The sequence below is a fragment of the Ranitomeya variabilis genome, chromosome 1 (assembly GCF_051348905.1).
Source record: "Ranitomeya variabilis isolate aRanVar5 chromosome 1, aRanVar5.hap1, whole genome shotgun sequence".
NCBI classification, from domain to species: Eukaryota; Metazoa; Chordata; class Amphibia; order Anura; family Dendrobatidae; genus Ranitomeya; species Ranitomeya variabilis.
Window position 1 is genome coordinate 477,397,390 of NC_135232.1, and position 24,401 is coordinate 477,421,790.

The 24,401-nt window shown below is 43.4% G+C and overlaps 1 protein-coding gene across 3 annotated transcripts in view; it reads right to left on the reverse strand.

Moving 5' to 3' along the window:
• The window catches only part of PTBP3 (polypyrimidine tract binding protein 3), a 161,525-nt gene that overhangs the window by 15,932 nt on the left and 121,192 nt on the right, over positions 1-24,401 (reverse strand). For all 3 annotated transcript variants that reach the window (XM_077251113.1, XM_077251131.1, XM_077251122.1), the window contains exon 7: positions 14,823-14,997. In XM_077251113.1, coding sequence (XP_077107228.1) covers positions 14,823-14,997 — 175 coding nt within the window. The remainder of the gene's footprint in view (positions 1-14,822; positions 14,998-24,401) is intronic.

The window sequence follows — 24,401 nt, forward strand, 5'->3', positions numbered from 1 at the left end:
GATTCCCATGTATGGAGCAGGCTCAGGAACTAAGCCTACACCACCTCAGACATATGCAGATTGTGCCATGCAATCACTGGTGCACAGGCTTTCATTTTCTCTCTCTGCGTTGCTCCCATTGCTGCCATCACCCTCCACAACCCCACCCCCTGCGAGCGCCACTGGGGACTGATGGATAGTTATGGCAACTGGAGGCCTGCTGAAGACCCCATGGTAACCATCTTAGTCCCCACATGAAGCCTAGCTTCATGGGGAACATCATTTTGACTATACAACAGAATTGCAATATATAGAACAAGAGAGAGAAGGTTCAAGTGCCCTAAGAAGATTGAAAAGTAAAAAATGAAATGTTTTTTAAAAAAAATTATGAAAAAAATTAAAATATAGAAATTTGAATCAATTCTCTGTTTAAAAATAAAGAAATTAACAAATGCATATTTGGCATTGAAACTTCTGTAAAAATCCAATCTCTCGAAATTTAAAATTACCCTAACTAACATGCATGGAAAACTGTAAAGAAAAAAAAATTGAAAAGCTAGAATTTGGTCGCCACACCTTCTTAAATAAAATACACAAATATGGTAAAATAAAAAATGGGTTTCTAAAAATGAAACAATTTTTTTTTTCTTATCACAATTGGTATCATACTGACCTGGATAACCATATTGCTAGTTCATTTTATAACTGCACAATAAACACCGTAAAAATGAATAAAAAAAATCACATATTTTTACCTCGCTTGGAATTATTATGTTTTCAAGTGTGGTATATTATACGGTAAAATACTGCAAATGGGGTCATTTAAAACTACAATTAGTGTTACAAAAAAACATGTCCTGGCTATGTTGACACAGAAAAAAGTTATGGCTTTTGGAAAAAGGGGAGGAAGAAAAAAAAAGAGCAAAGACAAGAATTGACCGCAACGGGAAAAGGGTTAAGCAATAAATAGCAAAGATATCAGGCTGTAAGTAAGTGAGCTAATATTTTGCTTTCGCAGGAAAGTAGTAGTAGTGAAATGGCCTAAGTGCAAGACCACTAACGGTTAACAAGCTATAGAAATCCTACTATTAATCTGCATTATTATAAACTGTGGCACATAAAGTAGCATGAAATAACGGAAGCATGGAACGTTTCCGTGTGAAAGTCAGTCCATGTGGCAGGATGACACATTCACAATGGGATAATATAAACCTGACAAGATTCCTCAGTAGAGAAGAGCAGAACACATTTCATTAAAGCTGCGAGACTGCATAAACAAAAAGTGTGGCATGTTCTTAATTGTACACGCCATAGGGAAAAGCAGGAAGGACTGATTTACACTATGCGGACCAAAAGCACTCCTGTCACTCCGGTCATGACTGACATGTTCGTAGTCATTATCATGACAAGAAAATTGTAAGTACACAGTATAAGAAGCTGCAGAAACACGACAGTACATCTCAATGATGAATACACACAGGCATAATAGCACATGGAGCGTATACCACTGCCCAGCAATGCGAAATACAATGGCGGTTTTACCAGCTAATAAATCCTTACTGTGTGAAAGTTCTTGGAAAAACCACACTTTTTTTTCAAATCAATATTTTCCAAAAATGGGTACTTTTTCTATTTCAGGTTTTTCTATGCAGCCTTAGGACTGGTCTTCCCATTTGCTTCTCTCCACCTATGTCCATCAGCAGACTTCTTCATTGCTGGCCGAGCATGTGCAGATGATACTTGCAGGTCGGGGAAGTGGGAGAGCACTCACACCACTGTGTGCATGAGTCCAGGTACACAACAGCGTGGTCACCGGAGGCTGCTACACCAGGAGCTGAGCTCACCGTAGGCTGCTAGCCCAGGGGGCGAACTCCCCTCAGTCTGCTAAACCAGGGGAGGAGCAAGTGTAGATGACACCTGTAAATTGGGGAGGTGGGGAGCACACACACAACTGTGTGCATGGGTCCAGGTAGACAGCAGCATGCTCACCTCAGGCTACTAGACCAGGGGACAAGCATGTGCAGATGATACCTGTAGATCGGAGAGGTGGGGAGCACACACACACAACTGTGTGCATGGGTCCAGGTAGACAGTAGCGTGGTCACTGCAGGCTACTAGATCAGGGGATGAGCATGTGCAGATGATACCTGTAGTTCGGAGAGGTGGGGAGCACACACACAACTGTGTGCATGGGTCCATGTTGTGAATTTGGATTCTGGGCTCCCCCGGTGGCTACTGGTGGAATTGAACTGGTGTCTTCATCTTCTCTGTTCACCTGTTCCCATCAAGATGTGGGAGTCGCTATATAACCTTGCTGCTCTGTTAGTTGCTTGCCGGTCAACAATGTTATCAGAAGCCTCTCTGTGCTTGTTCCTGCTCCTAGACAACTACTAGATAAGTTGGACTCTTGTCCATGTTTGTTTTTGCATTTTGTTCCAGTTCACAGCTGTAGTTTCGTTACTGTGTCTGGAAAGCTCTTGTGAACGGGAATTGCCACTCTGGTGTTATGAGTTAATGCCAGAGTTTTAAAGTAATTTCTGGATGGTATTTTTGATAGGGTTTTCAGCTGACCATGAAAGTGTCCTTTCTGTCTTCTGCTATGTAGTAAGTGGACCTCAAATTTGCTAAACCTAATTTCATACTACGTTTGTTATTTCATCTCAACTCACCGCCAATACATGTGGGGGGCCTCTGTCTCCTTTCGGGGTATTTCTCTAGAGGTGAGCTAGGACTAATATTTTCTTCTGCTAGCTTTATTTAGTCCTCCGGCTGGGCTGGGCATCTAGAATCAACGTAGGCATGCTACCCGGCCACTGCTAGTTGTGCGTTAGGTTTAGTTCATGGTCAGCTCAGTTCCCATCTTCCAAGAGCTAGTTCCTATATATGCTTATGCTATGTTCTCTTGCCATTGAGATCATGACAGTTTGACCGGCCAACAAAGTGTTAATTGTTTGGGCTGAAGCAGGAGAAAAAGAAGTGTTGAAGGGAAATTTTTTTTTTTTTTTTTCCCCTCAGAGTTTTGCTGCCTAGCCCTTAATTGCTGTCTAGCTGCTTCTTACCTCCTCTTAACCCTTGAATGGCTCTGTGTCCATCTGTTTGTAATGGATCTTCAGAGTGTAATTGCAGGTTTGAATAATCTCGCCACGAAGGTACAAAATTTGCAAGATTTTGTTTGTCATGCACCTGTATCTGAGCCGAGAATTCCTTTGCCGGAATTTTTCTCGGGGAATAGATCCGGGTTTCAGAATTTTCGAAATAATTGCAAATTATTTTTGTCTTTGAAATCTCGCTCTGCCGGAGACCCTGCACAGCAGGTCAGGATTGTGATTTCCTTGCTCCGGGGCGACCCTCAAGACTGGGCTTTTTCATTGACACCAGGGGATCCTGCGTTGCTCAATGTGGATGCGTTTTTTCTGGCCTTGGGGTTGCTTTATGACGAACCTCATTTGGAGCTTCAGGCAGAAAAAACTTTGATGTCCCTATCTCAGGGGCAAGATGAAGCGGAAATTTACTGCCAAAGATTCCGTAAATGGTCTGTGCTTACTCAGTGGAATGAGTGCGCCCTGGCGGCGACTTTCAGAGAGGGTCTCTCTGATGCCATTAAGGATGTTATGGTGGGGTTCCCTGTGCCTGCGGGTCTGAATGAGTCCATGACAATGGCTATTCAGATCGATAGGCGTTTGCGGGAGCGCAAACCAGTGCACCATCTGGCGGTGTCCACTGAGAAGTCGCCAGAGAGTATGCAGTGTGATAGAATTCTGTCCCGAAGCGAGCGGCAGAATTTTAGACGGAAAAATGGGTTGTGTTTCTATTGTGGTGATTCTACTCATGTTATATCAGCATGCTCTAAGCGCACTAAAAAGCTTGGTAAATCTGTTTCCATTTGCACCTTACCGTCTAAATTTATTCTATCTGTGACCCTGATTTGCTCTTTGTCATCTATTACCACGGACGCCTATGTCGACTCTGGCGCCGCTTTGAGTCTTATGGATTGGTCCTTTGCCAAACGCTGTGGGTATGATTTAGAGCCTTTGGAGACTCCTATTCCTCTGAAGGGGATTGACTCCACCCCATTGGCTAATAATAAACCACAATACTGGACACAAGTAACTATGCGTATTAATCCGGATCACCAGGAGATTATTCGCTTTCTGGTGCTGTATAATCTACATTATGATTTGGTGCTAGGATTGCCTTGGCTGCAATCTCACAACCCAGTCCTCGACTGGAGAGCTATGTCTGTGTTGAGCTGGGGATGTAAGGGGGCTCATGGGGATGTACCTGTGGTTTCCATTTCATCATCCATTCCCTCTGAAATTCCTGAGTTCCTGTCTGACTATCGTGACGTCTTTGAAGAATCCAAGCTTGGTTCGTTACCTCCGCACCGAGAGTGCGATTGTGCCATAGATTTAATCCCGGGTAGTAAATACCCAAAGGGTCGTTTATTTAATCTGTCTGTGCCTGAACATGCTGCTATGCGAGAATATATAAAGGAGTCCTTGGAAAAGGGACATATTCGTCCATCGTCATCTCCCTTAGGAGCCGGTTTTTTCTTTGTGTCAAAAAAAGACGGCTCTTTGAGACCATGTATTGATTATCGGCTTTTGAATAAAATCACTGTTAAATATCAATACCCATTGCCGTTGCTGACTGATTTGTTTGCTCGCATAAAGGGGGCCAAGTGGTTCTCTAAGATTGACCTTCGTGGGGCGTATAATTTGGTGCGAATCAGACAGGCGCGCTGGTCATTATTTTTCTCTCGGTTTAATTTTGTGGTGTCATACCTACCGGGTTCTAAGAATGTTAAGGCGGATGCCCTTTCTAGGAGTTTTGAGCCTGACTCGCCTGGTAACTCTGAGCCCACAGGTATCCTTAAGGATGGAGTGGTATTGTCAGCCGTTTCTCCAGACCTGCGGCGGGCCTTGCAGGAGTTTCAGGCGGAGAGACCTGATCGTTGCCCACCTGATAAACTGTTTGTTCCTGATGATTGGACCAGTAGAGTCATCTCTGAGGTTCATTCTTCTGCGTTGGCAGGTCATCCTGGCATTTTTGGTACCAGGGATTTGGTGGCAAGGTCCTTCTGGTGGCCTTCCCTGTCACGAGATGTGCGAGGCTTTGTGCAGTCTTGTGACGTTTGTGCTCGGGCCAAGCCTTGTTGTTCTCGGGCTAGTGGATTATTGTTGCCCTTGCCTATTCCTAAGAGGCCTTGGACGCACATCTCGATGGATTTTATTTCAGATCTGCCTGTTTCTCAGAAGATGTCTGTCATCTGGGTGGTGTGTGACCGTTTTTCTAAGATGGTCCATTTGGTTCCTCTGCCCAAGTTACCTTCTTCTTCCGAGTTGGTTCCTCTGTTTTTTCAAAATGTTGTTCGTTTGCATGGTATTCCTGAGAATATCGTTTCTGACAGAGGGACCCAATTCGTGTCTAGATTTTGGCGGGCATTCTGTGCTAGGATGGGCATAGATTTATCTTTTTCGTCCGCTTTCCATCCTCAGACGAATGGCCAGACCGAGCGGATTAATCAGACCCTGGAGACATATCTGAGGTGTTTTGTGTCTGCTGACCAGGATGATTGGGTTGCTTTTTTGCCATTGGCGGAGTTCGCTCTCAATAATCGGGCCAGCTCTGCCACTTTGGTGTCCCCGTTTTTCTGTAATTCGGGGTTTCATCTTCGATTTTCCTCTGGTCAGGTGGAATCTTCGGATTGTCCTGGAGTGGATGCTGTGGTGGAGAGATTGCATCAGATCTGGGGGCAGGTGGTGGACAATTTGAGGTTGTCCCAGGAGAAGACTCAGCTTTTTGCCAACCGCCACCGTCGTGTTGGTCCTCGGCTTTCTGTTGGGGATTTGGTGTGGTTGTCTTCTCGTTTTGTCCCTATGAGGGTCTCTTCTCCTAAGTTTAAGCCTCGGTTTATCGGCCCGTATAAGATATTGGAGATTCTTAACCCTGTTTCCTTCCGTTTGGACCTCCCTGCATCCTTTTCTATTCATAACGTTTTTCATCGGTCATTATTGCGCAGGTATGAGGTACCGGTTGTGCCTTCCGTTGAGCCTCCTGCTCCGGTGTTGGTTGAGGGTGAGTTGGAGTACGTTGTGGAGAAAATCTTGGACTCTCGTGTTTCCAGACGGAGACTCCAGTATCTGGTCAAGTGGAAGGGATACGGCCAGGAGGATAATTCTTGGGTGAATGCATCTGATGTTCATGCCTCCGATCTGGTTCGTGCCTTTCATAGGGCCCATCCTGATCGCCCTGGTGGTTCTGGTGAGGGTTCGGTGCCCCCTCCTTGAGGGGGGGGTACTGTTGTGAATTTGGATTCTGGGCTCCCCCGGTGGCTACTGGTGGAATTGAACTGGTGTCTTCATCTTCTCTGTTCACCTGTTCCCATCAAGATGTGGGAGTCGCTATATAACCTTGCTGCTCTGTTAGTTGCTTGCCGGTCAACAATGTTATCAGAAGCCTCTCTGTGCTTGTTCCTGCTCCTAGACAACTACTAGATAAGTTGGACTCTTGTCCATGTTTGTTTTTGCATTTTGTTCCAGTTCACAGCTGTAGTTTCGTTACTGTGTCTGGAAAGCTCTTGTGAACGGGAATTGCCACTCTGGTGTTATGAGTTAATGCCAGAGTTTTAAAGTAATTTCTGGATGGTATTTTTGATAGGGTTTTCAGCTGACCATGAAAGTGTCCTTTCTGTCTTCTGCTATGTAGTAAGTGGACCTCAAATTTGCTAAACCTATTTTCATACTACGTTTGTTATTTCATCTCAACTCACCGCCAATACATGTGGGGGGCCTCTGTCTCCTTTCGGGGTATTTCTCTAGAGGTGAGCTAGGACTAATATTTTCTTCTGCTAGCTTTATTTAGTCCTCCGGCTGGGCTGGGCATCTAGAATCAACGTAGGCATGCTACCCGGCCACTGCTAGTTGTGCGTTAGGTTTAGTTCATGGTCAGCTCAGTTCCCATCTTCCAAGAGCTAGTTCCTATATATGCTTATGCTATGTTCTCTTGCCATTGAGATCATGACAGGTCCAGGTAGACAGCAGTGTGGTCACCGCAGGATGATGGACCAGGGGCCGAGCATGGTCAGTGCATCACTTGGAGCAGCACGCCTGACACTACTATGTGCCAATTAAAGTGTATAATTACCGTATATTATGAGGCAGGAAGACCGCATTATCCAGTGCATGTGTCTGCTTGCAATATGGCCGAAAGCACACAGTGATCACTTCATCAGTACTGCAAAGCAAGGCAGGTATTTAGAACAATGCTGTATTAGGGCAGTCAGGCGACCATATAAATCGGACATATATTAGACCGCAATGTCCATTCTGGCCGGAGGCTCTCCCAACCCTGCATAGAAATATATAAAGCTGTCACGCTCAGGTCGGGAGAACAGCCAACCAGTTCATTCATTGTAGTCCAAACTTGGTCCAATTTATAGGGCCATCTGTCTGCACCCTAACTGAGGAATATGCAGTACAAGCCAGGAGTCCACGTTAGTGAAGAAGCAATCACAGCGATGTCAGCCATACTGTAGGAAGACATTCAAATTGGCACATAGCAGTAGTATCAGTGCTGCTGAAAACAGTATACTGTGCATGCTCCACCCCAGGACTCACCACCCGCTGTGAGAACTCCGCTGTCTGCCTGGATCTGTGCCCATAGTTCGGGTTCATTCACACTACCATAAAAATTGGACGAATGCAATCCTATAAAAAAAATCAGATTACACTTGGACCACTGTTAGTCAATGAGACAGTGCAGATCTGCGTACTCCTCAGCTGTATTTGACATGTGAAAAAAAATCGCGGCATGCCATATGGAGCATCAGTATGGCATTTGATTTTTACGGATACATTACAATTCTGTAACATGGGAAATTGTAAATGGTCCTGTAAATGATTAATAGCAGCAGAGTAAAAAAAAAATGGATTGTACACGGACAGCACACGGATGACAAGTGAGAAAAAACGTCCCACTACCCCTGGATGAGAATGGAACTGATTTTTTTTTTACGTGCTAGTGTGAGCGAGCCCTTATGTACGCTCTCCTATCTTGGCTAAACTACAGATATCACCCCCGCATGTTCAGCCAGAGCGGCAGAACCCTGCTGGTGGGCGAAATAGGTGGTTAGAAGCATCTTAGAAGACCAGTGATGATCAAGCTACATAGAAAAATATGCATTTTTGGATATGAATTGTGTTTGAAAAAAAAGATTTATTATCATGGAAAACCTCTTTAAACCGTTCCAACTGAACATATTGTTGGAGCAGTGTGAATCGGACCTTTTTTTCATAATAGATTGGATTTTTTTTTCTTTTTAAACCAACCTAACAACATTTCAAGAATTTTTTTCATAAAAAAGCATAAGTGGTCAGTAAGCTATCTGTGGGATTATAATTTACAGTAACCTTATATTTCTATGGGCTACTAAAGGCAATAATCTAAAGCCTGTTGCATAGTGTGGTCACAGAAGAAACTTGTGAGAGTAGATTACTGTATATGGGGTAATTCAAGTTTTATCTACACAGAACATGAGGTACATGCATCAGCTTCTTAATACAGCATATCAGGAAATCTGAAGAGCCTTTTACCAGAGAGAAAGTAACTAAGCATATAACAGTAACAACATCGCCATCTACTGTCAGAAAAGTGTAAACTCCACCTGCACACAAATAAGTCTGTATCTGTTGCATATCTGCCAACAGAGCCTTCTTGTATCTGTATTCTAGGAGATCCTCACTGAGGGACAAGGTGCATATCAGAAAAATGATCACTTTACCACTAAAATGAGGAGCATTTCTGAGTACAAAATATAAATACTGGACAAAAATTCCAATAATGTTTTATTTTTTTCTGTGGGACTGTGTCCTGCTCATATTTGGCCAAAAAATAATCACGCAAGTAGTGGTAAAGATTAGGACTAATACTTTTTCTTCATAGATCTAACAGCACCTCTAGAGAAAAAACAGCTGTCAAAAATGTAACTGTCATGGGGAATAGAAGCCAGTTGCGGATTTCTATTTTTGCTTTTTTATTTTAAGGGTATGTGCACACATTGCGTATTCTGCTGCGGATTTTTCCGCAGCGGATTTGGAAAATCCGCAGTGCAAAACCACTGCGGTTTTCACTGCGGATTTTCGCGCGGTTTCTTCTGCGGATTCCTCTGCGGGTTTTCAACTGCACTTTCCTATTGGTGCTGGTTGAAAACCGCTGCGGAATCCGCACAAAGAATTGACATGCTGTGGAAAATAATCCGCTGCGTTTCCGCGCGGAATTTTCCGCAGCATGTGCACAGCTGTTTTTTTTCCCATAGGTTTACATGGTACTGTAAACTTTGGGAAAACTGCTGCGGATTCGCAGCAAAATCCGCAGCGTGTGCACATACCCTAACTTTACTATATCTTAAACCATAAAATGAGCTCATAATGACTGCTCGCTCCTTTCAAACCAAGTCAGTACATTCTTACATGTATATGTATTAGATAATATGGATAATATCTCAACTTACATGGAAAAGTAGAAACATTAGGATTCAGAATAATCTTGTTATCCAATCCACAGTAACTAAAGGAAGTGTGCAGTCACTTGGAATAATAAAAGTGTTGCTTAGCAACCAAACAGGGATCACATTATGTGCAATCCCCTATAATGCAAAATCAAATGTTAAATTGCTGGAAAATGGAAATGCAGCTCCTATATACAGTACATAGCTGAAAACCTCATAGGGCTGTCTTCCTGGACTGACTTAGCATTAGTCATTTTGCAAGAATCTGGAAGAGGGAAGATGTAGAAATAGTAGCACTAAGAAAATGGGGTGCAAATCTTTCAGACAGACTCTCCATCTAAGGCTGCCGTCACACTAGCAGTATTTGGTCAGTATTTTACATCAGTATCTGTAAGCCAAAACCAGGAGTGGGTGATAAATACAGAAGTGGTGCATATGTTTCTATTAGACTTTTCCTCTGACTGTCCCACTCCTAGTTTTGGCTTACAGATACTGATGTAACATACTGACCAAATACTGATAGTGTGACGGCAGCCTAAGGAGCTTTTGTGGTGTTTAGCATAAGACAAAATAAAAATAATCATAGAATGGTAGATTTGGAAGGCACCTCCATGGTCGTCGTGTCCAACCCCCTGCTCAATTCACTGAACGATCTCAGCTGATGTCCTCTGTTTCAAGACTTCCATTGAAGGAGAACTCACCACCATCTAATCATCTAAAATACACTATATGGACAAAAGTTTTGGGACATGCCTCCAAATCACTGAATTCAAGGTTTTCATTCAGTCTTATTGCCCTTGCCCCTAGTTTATAAAATCCAGGTCCTCGAAATCTCCCTTTACTAGCATTTGTGAAAGAATGGGTTGTTATTAAAGAGGTACCTGAATTGGACTGTGCCACTGCCCACGTTGTGAAAAGTTGGCTCCTCAATTACAAATATTCCACGATCAACTGTGAGTGGGGCTCATTGAAAAGTGGAAGAGTTTAGGAACCACAGTAACTCGGACGTGAAATGCAAACCATGTAAAGTGACAGAGTGGGGTCACCGAGTGCTGAGGTGAATATTGCATAAAAGTCACCAATTGCTCTGCTGACTCAGATCTCCTTCAGTATTGACATCAGCACAAAACTGCCCCAGGAACTTCATGGCATGGAATGCAAGTTTTACATCATTAAGCGCAATGTCAAGTGTCGAATAGAGTGGAGTAAAACATGCCACCACTGGACTCTGGAAGGGCCTAAAAGAGAGTTGTGGAGTGGTCATGCATACTTTTCCATCAGGTATTCTGATGGACGAGTCTGGGTTTGGAAAATGCCAGGGGAATGTTACCTGTCTGACTGCATTGGGCCAAATGTACAGTTTGATGGAAGAGGGATAATGCCATGGGCTTGATTTTTCAGGTGTTAACAAAGGCCCCCTAGTTCCAGTAAAGGGGAATCTTAATATTAATGCTTCAGCATACAAAGATATTTTGCAAAATGTTTTAACGGTTTTAGCGGCAAAAAGCTTAAAATAACTTAAAGTGATGATCTGGAACTTAACACTGATGACCTATCCTTTGGCCAGGTGCACATCGTCATGTTTTCCATCCGAGTGCGATCCAACAAAACATCAGATTGCACTTGGACCAATGTTATTCTATGGGGCTGCACATATGTCCCGATTTTTTTCCCAGCATGTCAGTGTTTCATACGATATTCAGATCACAATCGGCAAAGCAAGTCAATGAGGACATGGAAATCATTAGATTGCACTTGGATGGCATCGGAGTGCAGTCCAATTTCTGCTCACTGACACAATGGAGAAGATGGAGAGATTTTGTTTTTGGGACAGGTCATAAATGTCTGACTGAGGGGGTGTGACATCCGACACCCCCGCTGAACAGCTTTCTCGCTGGTGGCAGCAGCCGGAACTGCTTAGATATGGAGCTGCAAAGCACAGCTCCTTCAACGGATTAGTGGCCATGGCTGGGCACTGCACATCCATCCCCTATTGATTGGATTCCAGACACCAGTAACAGATGATCGCAGGGATGCCGGGAGTCCTACCCCCACCGATCAGAAGTTGATAATTTATTCTAAGGATAGGCCATCAATGTTAAAGTCCAGGACAAACCCTTTAAAATTGATTGTTAAAAAAAGAAACCTAGCAGAACTGCTAATATGTAAGGCAGGAAAAGAGATTCTCTCCATGGTGTCGAATAAAGACAGCATGTCAAGACAGACAGGTCACCTGAGCCATCTCACTAAACATTAAAAACACTGTGCCATTTGGATAAAAGCCATAAAGAAACAATGCAGTGGACTCTTCCCCATTGACTGACTGCCAATGGGTATCCAGGCAGACACATTAGGACGGCATATTCCACCCTAGTGCAGCTCTGAGGCTAAAAAAAAGAAGAATTCCTCGTATTTCAGACTCATTTGATATACCGTATATACTCGAGTATAAGCCAAGATTTTCAGCCCAAATTTTTGGGCTGAAAGTGCCCCTCTCGGCTTATACTCGAGTCATGGTCAGCGGCGGGGTCGGCAGGTGAGGGGGAGAGAGGACTGTCACATACTCAGCTGTTCCTGACGGGGTCCCCGCATGTCCCACGGTCTTCGGGTGCCGCAGCTCTTCCTCTGTTCAGCGGTTACATGGTACCGCTCATTAAAGTAATGAATATGGACTCCACTCACATAGGGGCGGAGCTGCATATTCATTACTGTAATGAGCGGTACCAGTGACTGCTGACAGAGTTAGAAGCTGCCGTGCCCGGAGACCATCTGTGCAGGAGAAGGAACCAGGGACCGCGCCGGAGCAGGTGAGTATTTCATATTCACCTTTCCTCGTTCCATCCGCCGGGCGTTGCTCTGTCTCCCCATCCTCTTGCAGTGACTGTTCAGGTCAGAGGGCGCGATGACGTATTACTGTGCGCGCCGCCCTCTGCCTGAACAGTTACTGCGGAGAGACGGGATGCCGAGGAGCAGCGGGCAGCGACGAGAGGTGAGTATGTCATTTTTGTGGCAGTTTTATATGGAGCATCTAAGGGGCAATAATGAATTGTATGGAGCATCTAAGGGGCAATAATGAATTGTATGGAGCATCTATGGGGCAATAATGAACTGTATGGAGCATCTATGGGGCAATAATGAATTGTATGGAGCATCTATGGGGCAATAATGAATTGTATGGAGCATCTATGGGGCAATAATGAATTGTATGGCGCATTATATGGAGCATCTATGGGGCAATAATGAATTGTATGGAGCATCTATGGGGCAATAATGAATTGTATGGAGCATCTATGGGGCAATAATGAAATGTATGGCGCATTATATGGAGCATCTATGGGGCAATAATGAATTGTATGGAGCATTATATGGAGCATCTATGGGGAAATAATGAATTGTATGGAGCATCTATGGGGCAATAATGAATTGTATGGCGCATTATATGGAGCATCTATGGGGCAATAATGAACTGTATGGAGCATTATATATGGCACAGTTTTAAATGGAGCATCTATGGGGCAATAATGAACTGTATGGAGCATTATATGTGGCACATTGTTATGTGGAGCATCTATGGGGCAATAATGAATTGTATGGAGCATTATATGTGGCACAGTTTTATATGGAGCATCTATAGGGCTATAATGAACTTGTAATGCAGCATTACAAGGGGCAGTTTTATATGGAACATATAATGGGGCCATAATGAACATGTAATGCAGCATTACATAAAGCTGCATTTTCCACCCTAGGCTTATACTTGAGTCAATAAGTTTTCCCAGTTTTTTGTGGCAAAATTAGGGGGGTCGGCTTATAATCGGGTCGGCTTATACTCGAGTATATACGGTAAGTGAATTTGACATAAAGGAATAGTGTCATTGGGTTTTACCCTTTCATTGCCAATAAACTATGTAATAGTTAGTAATAGACAGCTATCAACACCCTCTAAAAAAGCCTTACAGTCTCAGTGATTAATTAAAGAATTGTGTATATAGACACAGGTGCACATCCTGGACATTTATGTCTTTTTCCTTTTAAGTATAAAAAGTAATAAGTAGACTAAACTACGATTGACTTAAATTTTTGTTAAAAAGCACTATGATTCATCGTTTATGCTGACAGCTTGTAAAGTCAAGTTACATAAAGAAATGAATGAGCTATCACTAGAAAAATAATATTTGAAAAAAATAAATGGCCCCTTTGGAAGCTTTACTCCATATTATGTTATTACGATTCCACTTGCTCTCTGAAATACTACAATCAGTTAGACTGAAAAATAAGTCCGGTAGGCATTCATGACCATAGATTCTCCATATATCTGCACTCTCAAACTTGGGTCTTTTCTACTAGTTTATTGTATAGGCATAAATATTAAGTGGTGCATTTGCTTCCAGGAAGGGGGGAATCATCCACCAGGTTTTCCTAAAGACAGAGTTATTTTAGGTAGGTCCACAAGTTAACTATTCATGGCCTAACTGTATGGCAAGCCATCCATATAAAATTGGAAGACATCTGACTCCCGGGACCCACACCGATAAGCTGAAAACTGCCTAGGCCACTGAAATTTTCAGCCACTGGAGGTGAACCTATCTGAAGGCTCCTATTGAAATCAAATGGACCTTCATGCATTCAACTTCCCTATAAAGCAAATTGTAATCTGTTTAATGGAAGCAGGTGGGTGGTACGTTTCCCACTAATTCCATATTCCAAACCCCCTGCTTCCTTGGAGCCTGGGCAGGACCTCAGAACCAGGTCCCTTTTACAGTTGTGCCAAAAAGTTTTTAAGAAAAAAACACTCAATAGATCTCAGTCTGAATATAAAGTGCTGTGAAATTAGCATCTTCCTCAAACTGGTACATCAAGCTTCAAATGGGAGTGGGGGAGTGGACAATCCGGTCAGCTATGGAGGCTACATGCATCATTAAAACTGCAGTCTATAGGATTTTGGTTTACACAGCCAATTTGCAACAAAATAGGAGATTTATCTGAAGTGATAGAAAGGAAAAGTTCTCTGGAAACCAATTAGAATATAAAGTGAGGTGTTATCCAACACGATATTTAAATTTAATAGTTTAAATCTAGCCTGGAACAAGATGCAGGTTGCATATAATGACTACAGACTGTAATATTAGAGGAAATATTATAAATGTGATACACACTAGGTGTGCTATGTTAGTAGCCATTTAATGTTTCATATATTATAGAACAGTAGATATGTGATATTTCCAGAACTAACAGAATGGTAAATGTAAGGGGTGAGGGTATTTTATGACCTTGGGGAAGAGAAGGGTTGGTAGGCTGGTAAAACCCTTTGACGCGATACAAAAACAGTACATACCAAAAGCAGCTGCCATTGTGGCATCAAGGGATGGCTGTCCATCTCCAGTAGGCAGGTCAAGGCGTGTGAAGTCTCGGCTCTTATCGTTGTTGTATTTGACATTAAGGCTTGTCAGCTTTGAGGATTCAATACGCAGAGTGCAGCAGGCATTGTAAATATTCTGCCCATCTAGAGCCTAGAATCAAATATATATTAATTAAACAAAAAGTTGGAATATGAACTGTAACCCCCAAGTCAAATAAGGGCTGTATATCAAGTCATACACAGATTACACTAACCCGTAAAGCCAACCTTTCACTCCTTATTTTTAGATAAATCAATGAGGTGTGTAGGATTTGTGATAACCTGGTATTATCAATGGCATTGAAGATGAGACTGGAAGGGCTGATGGCACATATTTATGCACTACCAACAGGCACCTTCCTCACATGGACATCGGGGCCAAATAACCCTAATAAGACAATGTCAAGATTAGATTCCTTGTTTCACCGATCTTCTTCATTTTAACTTTATATATTTTAATATATTAGATTTATTCAAGGCTCTAAAATGTCAAAAACAGAAAACAAAAAATGTCTACGGTTCAACACAAGTATAGAAAAAAAAGTATTGACATTGATGTCTGTAGAGGTGGTAAACTGCTGCTTTATGTGGTGTATAAAAGAAAATATTGCAAAGGTCAATCTATTTATCATAATAAAGGACTAATTTGGTAAAATCACACAACTAAAATATCCCAATGGCTATCTGAGCATACTAGTCTGTCACCCCTGCAGTTAGTTCTACAAGATGTACAAAACAGTGTATGACGAGGAGCTTGAATTTGTAGTTTCTAAAATAGCCATCTATAGATCTACAGTATAATATACAGTCATGGCTGAAAGTGTGGGGATATTTGAAATTGTTTCAGAAGATGAAGTATTTCTACAAGAAAATTATTGCAATTACACATGAATGTTATACACGTGTTTATTTCCTTTGTGTTAATTGGAACAGCACAAAAGAAAAAAGAAAAAAAAGCAAATTAGACATAATTTTGCACAAAACCCCAAAAATGGGAAAGAAAAAAAATTGTTAACACCTTCCCAAAATTGTGGGTAACCAACTTTGTTTCAAACATGTGATGTTCGTTCAAACTCACCTGTGGCAAGTAATAGGTGTGTGTTGTGAATTTGCTTTTTGCTCCCTCTAGTGGTTACTAGTTTTTTGACTCTGGTTTTTCTGTCATTCCTTTTATCCGCACCTGGGTCGTTAGTTAGGGGTGTTGCTATATAAGCTCCCTGGACCTTCAGTTCTATGCCTGGCAACGTAGTTATCAGAGCTAGTCTGCTGTGCTCTTGTCTACTGATCCTGGTTCCAGTTATATCAGCTAAGTCTGCCTTTTGCTTTTTGCTATTTGTTTTGGTTTTGTATTTTTGTCCAGCTTGTTCCAAATCTATATCCTGACCTTTGCTGGAAGCTCTAGGGGGGCTGGTGTTCTCCCCCCGGACCGTTAGACGGTTCGGGGGTTCTTGAATTTCCAGTGTGGATTTTGATAGGGTTTTTGTTGACCATATAAGTTACCTTTCTTTATTCTGCTATTAGTAAGCGGGCCTCTCTGTGCTAAACCTGGTTCATTTCTGTGTTTGTCATTTCCTCTTACCTCACCGTCATTATTTGTGGGGGGCTTCTATCCAGCTTTGGGGTCCCCTTCTCTGGAGGCAAGAAAGGTCTTTGTTTTCCTCTACTAGGGGTAGCTAGATTCTCCGGCTGGCGCGTGTCATCTAGAATCAACGTAGGAATGATCCCCGGCTACTTCTAGTGTTGGCGTTAGGAGTAGATATATGGTCAACCCAGTTACCACTGCCCTATGAGCTGGATTTTTGTATTCTGCAGACTTCCACGTTCCTCTGAGACCCTCGCCATTGGGGTCATAACAGTTTGCCAGGCCAGTATTAAATGTTTAATGCATTGCAGAAGAGGGATTATAAGAAAGAAGATTCTGAGTTTTTTTTTTTCTTTTTCCCCTTTACCTCAGAGTGGCTATGCTTGCTGCAGACATGAATGTCCAGACCTTGATTACAAGTGTGGACCAGCTGGCTACTCGTGTGCAGGGCATACAAGATTATGTTATCAGAAATCCTAGGTCAGAACCTAAAATACCGATTCCTGAACTGTTTTCCGGAGACAGGTTTAAGTTTAGGAATTTCGTGAATAATTGTAAATTGTTTTTGTCCCTGAGACCCTGTTCATCTGGAGATTCTGCTCAGCAAGTAAAAATTGTTATTTCATTCTTACGGGGCGACCCTCAGGATTGGGCTTTTTCGCTGGCGCCAGGAGATCCGGCATTGGCTGATCTTGATGCGTTTTTTCTGGCGCTCGGTTTACTTTATGAGGAACCCAATCTTGAGATTCAGGCAGAAAAGGCCTTGCTGGCTATGTCTCAGGGGCAGGACGAGGCTGAAGTGTATTGCCAAAAATTTCGGAAATGGTCCGTGCTGACACATTGGAACGAGTGTGCACTGGCCGCTAATTTTAGAAATGGCCTTTCTGAAGCCATTAAGAATGTTATGGTGGGTTTTCCCATTCCCACAGGTCTGAATGATACTATGGCACTGGCTATTCAAATTGACCGGCGGTTGCGGGAGCGCAAAACCGCAAATTCCCTCATGGTGTTGTCTGAACAGACACCTAATTCGGTGCAATGTGATAGAAAAACCGCAAATTCCCTCATGGTGTTGTCTGAACAGACACCTGATTCGGTGCAATGTGATAGAAAAACCGCAAATTCCCTCATGGTGTTGTCTGAACAGACACCTGATTTAATGCAATGTGATAGAATCCTGACTAGAAATGAGCGGAAAATTCATAGACGCCGGAATGGCTTGTGCTACTACTGTGGTGATTCTACACATGTTATCTCAGCATGCTCTAAACGTATAGCTAAGGTTGTTAGTCCTGTCACCGTTGGTAATTTGCAACCTAAATTTATTCTGTCTGTAACTTTGATTTGCTCACTGTCATCTTATCCTGTCATGGCGTTTGTAGATTCAGGTGCTGCCCTGAGTCTCATGGATCTCTCATTTGCTAAGCGCTGTGGTTTTACTCTTGAACCATTAGAAAATCCTATTCCTCTTAGGGGTATTGATGCTACACCATTGGCAGCAAATAAACCGCAGTATTGGACACAGGTTACCATGTGCATGACTCCTGAACACCGCGAGGTGATACGTTTCCTGGTTTTACATAAAATGCATGATTTGGTTGTTTTAGGGCTGCCATGGTTACAGACCCATAATCCAGTCCTGGACTGGAAGGCTATGTCAGTCTCAAGTTGGGGCTGTCGTGGTATTCATGGGGATTCCCTGCCTGTGTCTATTGCTTCCTCTACGCCTTCGGAAGTTCCAGAGTATTTGTCTGATTATCAGGATGTCTTCAGTGAGTCTGAGTCCAGTGCACTGCCTCCTCATAGGGACTGTGACTGTGCTATAGATTTGATCCCAGGCAGTAAATTTCCTAAGGGAAGACTGTTTAATCTGTCGGTACCTGAACATACCGCTATGCGTTCATATATCAAGGAGTCTCTGGAGAAAGGACATATTCGTCCGTCTTCTTCCCCTCTTGGTGCGGGATTCTTTTTTGTGGCAAAAAAGGACGGATCTTTGAGACCTTGTATTGATTATCGGCTTTTAAATAAGATCACTGTCAAGTTTCAGTATCCTTTACCGCTGTTGTCTGACTTGTTTGCCCGGATTAAAGGTGCCAAGTGGTTCACCAAGATAGACCTTCGTGGTGCGTACAACCTTGTGCGCATTAAGCAAGGTGATGAATGGAAAACCGCATTCAATACGCCCGAAGGTCATTTTGAGTACTTGGTAATGCCTTTTGGGCTCTCCAATGCGCCTTCAGTTTTTCAGTCCTTTATGCATGACATTTTCCGGAAGTATCTGGATAAATTTTTGATTGTTTATCTGGATGATATTTTGGTTTTTTCTGATAATTGGGATTCGCATGTGGAGCAGGTCAGGTTGGTCTTTAAAATTTTGCGTGAAAATTCTTTGTTTGTCAAGGGCTCAAAGTGTCTCTTTGGTGTACAGAAGGTTCCCTTTTTGGGGTTCATTTTTTCCCCTTCTGCTGTGGAGATGGACCCAGTCAAGGTCCGAGCTATTCTTGATTGGACTCAGCCCTCGTCAGTTAAGAGTCTTCAGAAGTTCTTGGGCTTCGCTAACTTCTACCGTCGTTTTATCGCTAATTTTTCTAGCATTGTGAAACCTTTGACGGATATGACCAAGAAGGGCTCCGATGTAGCTAACTGGGCTCCTGCTGCCGTGGAGGCTTTCCAGGAGTTGAAACGCCGGTTTACTTCGGCGCCTGTTTTGTGCCAGCCTGACGTCTCACTTCCCTTTCAGGTTGAGGTGGATGCTTCGGAGATTGGGGCAAGGGCCGTTTTGTCGCAGAGAGGCCCTGGTTGCTCTGTTATGAAACCTTGTGCCTTTTTCTCTAGGAAGTTTTCGCCTGCCGAGCGAAATTATGATGTGGGCAATCGGGAGTTGTTGGCCATGAAATGGGCATTTGAGGAGTGGCGTCATTGGCTCGAGGGTGCTAAGCATCGTGTGGTGGTCTTGACTGATCACAAAAATCTGATGTATCTCGAGTCTGCTAAACGCCTTAATCCGAGACAGGCCCGCTGGTCATTGTTTTTCTCCCGCTTTGATTTTGTTGTCTCGTATTTACCAGGTTCAAAGAATGTGAAGGCCGATGCTCTTTCTAGGAGCTTTGTGCCTGATGCTCCTGGAGTCGCTGATCCTGTTGGTATTCTTAAAGATGGAGTTATCTTGTCAGCTATTTCTCCGGATCTGCGACGTGTGTTGCAGAGATTTCAGGCTGATAGGCCTGAGTCTTGTCCACCTGACAGACTGTTTGTCCCGGATAAGTGGACCAGCAGAGTCATTTCCGAGGTTCATTCCTCGGTGTTGGCAGGTCACCCGGGAATTTTTGGCACCAGAGATCTGGTGGCCAGGTCCTTTTGGTGGCCTTCCTTGTCAAGGGATGTGCGGTCATTTGTGCAGTCCTGTGGGACTTGTGCTCGAGCTAAGCCTTGCTGTTCTCGTGCCAGCGGTTTGCTCTTGCCCTTGCCTGTCCCGAAGAGACCTTGGACACATATCTCCATGGATTTCATTTCTGATCTTCCGCTATCTCAGGGCATGTCCGTTATCTGGGTGATATGTGATCGCTTTTCCAAGATGGTCCATTTGGTTCCTTTGCCTAAGCTGCCTTCCTCTTCCGATCTGGTTCCTGTGTTTTTTCAGAACGTGGTTCGTTTGCACGGCATCCCTGAGAATATTGTGTCAGACAGAGGATCCCAGTTCGTTTCCAGGTTCTGGCGATCCTTTTGTAGTAGGATGGGCATTGATTTGTCGTTTTCGTCTGCTTTCCATCCTCAGACTAATGGACAGACGGAGCGAACTAATCAGACTTTGGAGGCTTATTTGAGGTGTTTTGTCTCTGCTGATCAGGACGATTGGGTGACATTCTTGCCGTTGGCTGAGTTTGCCCTTAATAATCGGGCTAGTTCCGCCACCTTGGTTTCGCCTTTTTTCTGCAACTCTGGTTTCCATCCTCGTTTTTCTTCGGGTCATGTGGAGCCTTCTGACTGTCCTGGGGTGGATTCTGTGGTGGATAGGTTGCAGCAGATCTGGAATCATGTGGTGGACAACTTGAAGTTGTCACAGGAGAAGGCTCAGCGCTTTGCCAACCGCCACCGCGGTGTGGGTCCCCGACTACGCGTTGGGGATTTGGTATGGCTTTCTTCCCGCTTTGTTCCTATGAAGGTCTCCTCTCCCAAATTTAAACCTCGTTTTATTGGGCCTTACAAGATATTGGAAATCCTTAATCCTGTATCTTTTCGTCTGGATCTTCCTGTGTCGTTTGCTATTCACAATGTATTTCATAGGTCCTTGTTGCGGCGGTACATTGTGCCTGTAGTTCCTTCTGCTGAGCCTCCTGCTCCGGTGTTGGTTGAGGGCGAGTTGGAGTACGTGGTGGAGAAGATCTTGGATTCTCACCTCTCCAGGCGGAGGCTTCAGTACCTGGTCAAGTGGAAGGGCTACGGTCAGGAGGATAATTCCTGGGTGGTCGCCTCTGATGTTCATGCGGCCGATTTAGTTCGTGCCTTTCATGCCGCTCATCCTGATCGCCCTGGTGGTCGTGGTGAGGGTTCGGTGACCCCTCACTAAGGGGGGGGTACTGTTGTGAATTTGCTTTTTGCTCCCTCTAGTGGTTACTAGTTTTTTGACTCTGGTTTTTCTGTCATTCCTTTTATCCGCACCTGGGTCGTTAGTTAGGGGTGTTGCTATATAAGCTCCCTGGACCTTCAGTTCTATGCCTGGCAACGTAGTTATCAGAGCTAGTCTGCTGTGCTCTTGTCTACTGATCCTGGTTCCAGTTATATCAGCTAAGTCTGCCTTTTGCTTTTTGCTATTTGTTTTGGTTTTGTATTTTTGTCCAGCTTGTTCCAAATCTATATCCTGACCTTTGCTGGAAGCTCTAGGGGGGCTGGTGTTCTCCCCCCGGACCGTTAGACGGTTCGGGGGTTCTTGAATTTCCAGTGTGGATTTTGATAGGGTTTTTGTTGACCATATAAGTTACCTTTCTTTATTCTGCTATTAGTAAGCGGGCCTCTCTGTGCTAAACCTGGTTCATTTCTGTGTTTGTCATTTCCTCTTACCTCACCGTCATTATTTGTGGGGGGCTTCTATCCAGCTTTGGGGTCCCCTTCTCTGGAGGCAAGAAAGGTCTTTGTTTTCCTCTACTAGGGGTAGCTAGATTCTCCGGCTGGCGCGTGTCATCTAGAATCAACGTAGGAATGATCCCCGGCTACTTCTAGTGTTGGCGTTAGGAGTAGATATATGGTCAACCCAGTTACCACTGCCCTATGAGCTGGATTTTTGTATTCTGCAGACTTCCACGTTCCTCTGAGACCCTCGCCATTGGGGTCATAACAGGTGTGGGCAATATGAAAATCATAGATGAAATCTGTTAAAAAGGGGAGAAGTTGACTTAATATTTGCATTGTGTGGCACTCTAACCATGGAGGACAGAAAGAGGAGAACAGAACTGTCTGAGCACTGGAGAACCAAAATTGTTGAAAAATATCAGCAATCTCAAGGTTACAAGTCCATCTCCGAAGATCTTGATGTTCCTTTGTCCATGATGCTCAACATAAATCAAAAAGTTTGCAATCTATGACACTGTGGCTAATCTCCCTGGATGTGGACGGTAGAGAAAAATTGATGAAAGGTTGCAATGTGGATGGTCCAGATGGTTAATAAGTAGCCCCAATCAGGTTCCAATGAAATTCAAGCTGTTCTGCAGGCTGAGGGTGCATCAGTGTCAGCACGAACTATCAGTCAACATTTGAATTAAATGAAATGCTATGGCAGGAGACCCAAGAGGACCCCACTGCTGACACAGAGACATAAAGCTACACTGCAGTTTGCCAAAATGTATTTGAGTAAGCCAAAATTCTTCTGGGAAAGTGTCTTGAAACTATGACTACTATTTACGGAAAATGGCAAGAGGTCTAACAAAGAAAAGAACACATTACCTGCAGACAAATATGGTGGTGTATCAAAGATGTTTTAGAGTTGTTTAGCCGTTTCTGGTACTGGGTGCCCTGACTGTGAGCAAGGCATGATTAAATCTGAAGATTACCAAAGGATTTTGGGACGCAATGTAGTGCCCGGTGTAAAAAAGATGGGTTTGCATCCTAGGTCATGGGGCTTCCAGCAAGACAATGATCCCAAACATACTTTAAGAAGCATCCAGAAATGGATGGAAACAAAGCGCTGGAGAGTTCTGAAGTGGCCAGCAATGAGTCCAAAACTAAATCTCATTGAACACTGGTGTAGAGATCTTAAAATTGCTGTTGGGAGAAGGCACCATTCAAATATGAGAGACCTGGTGCAGTTTGCAAAAGAAGAGTGGTCCAAAATTCCAGTTGAGAGGTGTAAGAAGATAGTTGATGGTTATAGGAAGCGATTGCAGTTATTTATTCCAAACAGTATGCAACCAAATAGTAAGTTGAAGGTGCCAACTACTGATAAGCGAGTATACTCGTTGCTCGGGTGGTGTCCGTGCATTTGTAACTGCTCGGAGATTTAGTTTTTGTCGAAGCAGCTGCATGATTTATGGCTGCTAGCCAGCCTTATTACCTGTGAGGGTTGCCTAGTTGCTACTGTTCCCAACACGTAATCAAGCTGTCTAGGTGTCCAGCAGCGGCAAGGAAAACTAAATCTCCGAGCAGTCACAAATACTCGGAGACCACCCGAGCGTGCTTGGGAAAACCCGAACAATGAGTATACTCGCTCATCACTAGTTCCAACATTTTTGTCTGGCCCATTTTTGGAGGATTTTGTGTGAAATTATGCCCAACTAGCTGAAGAGCCCGGCGTTGCCTGGGCATAGTAAATATCTGTGGTTAGTTATAGCACCTCACTTCTCTTATTTTCCCATCACGCCTTTCATTTTCCCCATCACATCTTTCATTTTCCCCCTCACATCTCTCATTTTCTCCCTCACACCTCTCATTTTCCCCCTCACTCCTCTTATTTTCTCCCTCACTCCTCTCATTCCCCCCTAACACTTGTCATTTCGACCTCACATCTGTCATTTTCCGATCACTCCACTATTTTCCCTCACTCCTCTCATTTTGCACTCACACCTTTTCATTTTCACCTCACACCTCTCATTTTCACCTCAGTATATACATGTTTGTCATCTCCCTTATATATAGTATACACCTGTATGTCATCTCCTGTATATAGTATATACCTGTATGTCATCTCCCCTGTATATAGTATATACCTGCTGTGTGTCATCTCCCCTTTATATAGTATATACCTGTATGTCATCTCCTCCTATATATAGTATATACCTATATGTAATCTCCTCCTGTATATAGTATATACCTGTGTGTCATCTCACCTATATATAATATATATCTGTGTGTCATCTCCTCCTGTATATAGTATATACCTGTATGTCATCTCCTCCTATACATAGCATATACCTGTATGTCATCTCCTCCTGTATATACTATATACCTGTAGGTAATCTGCTCCTGTATATAGTATATACCTGTGTGTCATCTCATCCTGTATATAGTATATACCTGTATGTCATCTCCTCCTGTATGTAGTATGTACCTGTATGTCATCTCCTCCTCTATATAGTATATACCTGTGTGTCATCTCTCCTGTATATAGTATATATCTGTGTGTCATCTCCTCCTGTATATAGTATATACCTGTGTGTCATCTCCCCTGTAAATAGTATATACCTGTGTGTCATCTCCTCATGTATATAGTATATATCTGTATGTCATCTCCTCCTGTATTAGACCTCGTTCACACGTTATTTGGTCAGTATTTTTACCTCAGTATTTGTAAGCTAAATTGGCAGCCTGATAAATCCCCAGCCAACAGTAAGCCCACCCCCTGGCAGTATATATTAGCTCACACATACACATAATAGACTGGTCATGTGACTGACAGCTGCCGGATTCCTATATGGTACATTTGTTGCTCTTGTAGTTTGTCT